This window comes from Chlorella variabilis, assembly GCF_000147415.1.
Source record: "Chlorella variabilis unplaced genomic scaffold CHLNCscaffold_1, whole genome shotgun sequence".
Lineage (NCBI taxonomy): Eukaryota > Viridiplantae > Chlorophyta > Trebouxiophyceae > Chlorellales > Chlorellaceae > Chlorella > Chlorella variabilis.
In genome coordinates this window covers 1,197,848-1,201,671 of record NW_005435087.1, presented here as the reverse complement: position 1 = coordinate 1,201,671, position 3,824 = coordinate 1,197,848, and the positions used below count along the sequence as shown (strand labels likewise).

At 70.1% G+C, this 3,824-nt stretch overlaps 1 protein-coding gene across 1 annotated transcript in view; it reads left to right on the top strand.

The window, feature by feature from the left end:
* The window catches only part of CHLNCDRAFT_56509 (hypothetical protein), a gene marked incomplete at both ends in the record, with an annotated part of 9,633 nt that overhangs the window by 1,890 nt on the left and 3,919 nt on the right, over positions 1 to 3,824 (top strand). The window contains 10 exons of the mRNA XM_005852054.1: positions 151 to 249; positions 456 to 586; positions 918 to 1,080; positions 1,266 to 1,341; positions 1,490 to 1,563; positions 1,806 to 1,910; positions 2,356 to 2,443; positions 2,703 to 2,848; positions 3,090 to 3,294; positions 3,657 to 3,748. Coding sequence (XP_005852116.1) covers positions 151 to 249; positions 456 to 586; positions 918 to 1,080; positions 1,266 to 1,341; positions 1,490 to 1,563; positions 1,806 to 1,910; positions 2,356 to 2,443; positions 2,703 to 2,848; positions 3,090 to 3,294; positions 3,657 to 3,748 — 1,179 coding nt within the window. The remainder of the gene's footprint in view (positions 1 to 150; positions 250 to 455; positions 587 to 917; positions 1,081 to 1,265; positions 1,342 to 1,489; positions 1,564 to 1,805; positions 1,911 to 2,355; positions 2,444 to 2,702; positions 2,849 to 3,089; positions 3,295 to 3,656; positions 3,749 to 3,824) is intronic.

The window sequence follows — 3,824 nt, the reverse complement described above, 5'->3', positions numbered from 1 at the left end:
GCTCCCTCCCCTCCCTGCTTTCCTCCCTCTCCCTGCCCGCCTCCCTCTCCCTGCCCTGGCTGCCTGCCTCGCCCTGCCCTGCCTGCCTCCCTGCCCCGCCTCACCCCGCCCCGCCCCCTCCCACCTCTGCCCCCTCCCTCAGACACCGAGGAGTACCTGCACAAGCTGGCCAGCAAGATTGCCAGCGTGAAGATGTCGGCTGAAATCAGCAAGGCGATGGCGCGGGCGCAGGAGGAGGCGCGCGCAAAGGTGGGCGGCGGCGCGGCGCGGCCGCAGCGGCGGGCAGCGTGCCGCTGCTCGGCGCCGCGCCCTCCCAGCTCCCTGCTCCCCCGGGGGCCTCTTCGCCTTGCCACCCCGTCCCACTCTCCACTCGCGTCCACGCGCGCACAACACACACCTCACATCACGCACGCCTTGCCCCCCGCGCCTACCCCCCACCCCCACCCTCCTCACAGGGCCTGAGCGAGGAGGAGGTGCAGGCGGCGGCGCACGCGGCCGCCGAGGAGGCCGCCGTCACCAGCGACACCAAGCGCACCGCCGCCACGCTGATGGATGCGCAGAGCCGCTACTACGCACTGGCGCACAGGTGTGTGTGTGTGTGTGTGTGTGTGTGTGTGTGTGTGTGTGTGTGTGCGTGTGTGTGCGAATGGGTGGGAGGGCCTAGGGGGCGAGGCCAGGGGCGGGGGTGGATGGCTGGGGCGTGGCGCAGCGTGAGGAAGGCCCGTTTTTGTGTCTGCGGGCAATGGTCATCCTCGTTTCTGCTTGCTGGATCAGCGGCAGGCCCGTGGGCACTGCTCTGCTGCCCGCACACCACCCAGCCCGCCAACCACATGTCAAGCCCACCCACCCGGCTCCCCGCCCCGACCGCCTGCCTTCCCGCCTGCCTCCCCTGGGCTGTGCCCCCCTCCCGGCTGCAGCAACACGGAGGAGGTTGTCGACCAGCCCAAGCTGCTGCGCCCGCCCGGCAACGCGCGGCTGCGCGAGTACCAGATCGTGGGCCTGCAGTGGATGGTCAGCCTGTACAACAACCACCTCAACGGACTGCTGGCAGACGAGATGGGGCTGGGCAAGACCGTGCAGGTGGGCGGGGCTGGCGGGGCTGGCGGGCGCGCGGGCTGCTGCTGCGTGGTGTGGCGTGTACCGCCTGAAGGGAGCCACCTGAAGCGCCTGCCCGCATCCTCATGAACCTGAGCGCGGCCTGCCCTCTCTGCCCGCCAAGCTCTAACCCGCAAACCGTGGGTGCGCCCCCGCCCTCTGGCCCCCAGGTCATGTCCCTGATTGCCTACCTCATGGAGAAGAAGCAGAACTTTGGGCCCCACCTCATCATCGTGCCCAACGCGGGTGAGGCCACAGCAGCGGGGGGGTAGCAGCGGTGTGTGTGTGTGCGAGCATGTGCGTGTGGGTGTGTTTGCTATGCACACAGCCAGGCCCTGCTGCACGTGCACGGCGGCGCTGACCTGCGGCGCTCCCGTCCCCATTACCCCTGCAGTGATCGTGAACTGGAAGAGCGAGCTGACGCAGTGGCTGCCCTCGGTCCGCTGCGTGTATTATGTGGGGAACAAGGTGGGTGGGAGGGGGCGGGAGGGGGTGCCGACTAGGGCCAGCATTGCTGCCATGGCACTGGGCACGGCAGGGCTGGCAAGAGGCACGCCACGTGCCCACGCGCAGCACAGCACAGCACATCGCAGCACAGCACAGCGCAGCGCAGCATGGAACAGCATTCTGCCACACACGAGCGGCCCTCTTGTGCCACCCCTGCGCCGGCCGTCCCTCCACCTCCCCGCCCCCCGTGCATTGCCCCGCAGGACGAGCGCGCGCGCAAGTATGCTCAGGAGGTGCAGAGCCTGCAGTTTAATGTGCTGGTCACCACCTACGAGTTCATCATGCGAGACAGGGCGCGCCTCAGCAAGGTGGGAGCTCTGCCTGCCTGCGGGCGTGGGCGTGGGTGCGACGGTGGCTGGTGGCGTGTGTGACGCACACAGAAAAGAAAAACAAGGCAGCCTGCTGCCGAGAGTGGGGCCCACCGCACATTATACGCCCGACTGGAGTAGCCACCAGCACTGTGGCAAGCAGTGACTGGTCATAGCGCCGCTGCTGCTGAGTCCCCAGCGTGACTGGCTACCCAGGCCACGCATCTTCTCCTCTTTTCAGCGCAGCTGGCGCACAGCTGCTGCCATGCTGTGCCCCAGCTGTGCTTCAAGGAACAGAAGATGCGTGGCCTGTGCTGGCAGTCGCGCTGGGGACCCGCGCTAAGCGGTCCCGGGCCAGCTTGGGCTGGCGGTCCTTCATGCGCTGGAGGAGGCTGCCGGGCTGCTGTACCGCATGCGTGTGCTGTGCTGCCTGTCTGTACCGCAGGTCGAGTGGCAGTACATTGTCATCGACGAGGCGCAGCGCATGAAGGACCGCCAGTCCAAGCTGGCGCGGGACCTGGACAAGTTCAAAGGTGAGCGGGGTGTGGTGTGGTGTGGTGTGGTGGTGGGTGGGCCGGGTGGGTGGCAGGGCTGGGCTGTGGGCCCTGCAGCTGGGCGCTGTCCTGGCAGCCCCGTGGCGTGGAGGGCGAGCGCGCGGCAGTCCTGGGGCTGCCGATGGCGGCTGCGCCGTGGCTGGTGTGTGCGGGAGGCGGGCGGGCGCTCCCCGCTGCCCTCCGCTGCCCCCCGCTGCTCCCCACCCGCGCCCTCCCGCCGCCGCCCCTCCCCGCGCAGCCTCGCGCCGCCTGCTGCTGTCGGGCACGCCGCTGCAGAACGACCTTCAGGAGCTGTGGTCCCTGCTCAACCTGCTGCTGCCAGAGGTGTTTGACGACAAGAAGATGTTTGCAGAGTGGTTTGGGGAGGCCATAGCCTCCACCCAGGTGTGCCTGCGGCGCCTCCCCCCCACCCTCCTGGGTGGGCCCCAACCCTGGCCGCCCGCCTCGTCCCCGGGGCTGCCGTGCTGGGCGCCGCGCTCGGCCCCGCACGACCGCTGCTGCATGACGTGCTGGCCGGGCCGCACATTTGCGGCGGCTGGCGGCGCGTCGCCAGCGGCCTGTGCGGCGGTCACGTCACGTCACTCCCCTCGCGCCGGCCCTGTGTGCCGCCCCGCGGCCCTTGCAGGGTGCTGCGGGGGCGGATGCTGACTGGCTGGAGATGGAGAAGCGGGTGGTGGTCATCCACCGCCTCCATCAGATCCTGGAGCCCTTCATGCTGCGGCGCCAGGTGGAGGACGTGGAGAGCAAGCTGCCCCCCAAGGTGCCCGTGGTGGTCAAGGTGGCGATGAGCCCCTACCAGTCAACCATCTACGGATGGATCAAGGCCTCGGGTGGGTGGGTGGAGGACCCTTGCGGCTGGCATGGGGCGGAGCCTGGGGTGGAGCTGGCGCCGCACAGCGTGCGGCTGGCGGCGGCGCCGGGCTTGAGCGGGACTGGCGGGCTGGGGGGGTCAGCGTGCGGGGCCGCGGGGCGAGTCTCGGCACGGTGCCCGAGCTGCCACCCGGGACGTGCTGGCCGCGCCGCCAGCACATGGCCCTGCCGCTGCGGATGCCCGCCTGCCTGCCTGCCTGCCCGCCTGCCTGCCCGTCCCACGCCCGCCTTGGCACGGCGGCGAGCCTCCATTCTGACTCTGACTCTGGCTCGCTCCCTCCCTCTCCCTGCCCCTCTGCCCCGCCCTGCCGCGCTGCCGCAGGCACGCTGCGCCTGGATCCCACCGCCCCCTTCCTGGGCAAGTTCAGGCGAGAGTACGCCTCGCTCAACAACAAGTGCATGGAGCTGCGCAAGGTGGGTGGGTGTGCGGTGCTGGGGGCTGGGGGCGTGCACGGAGGCTGGTGGTGCCTGGAAAGCATCCGCCGCTGGT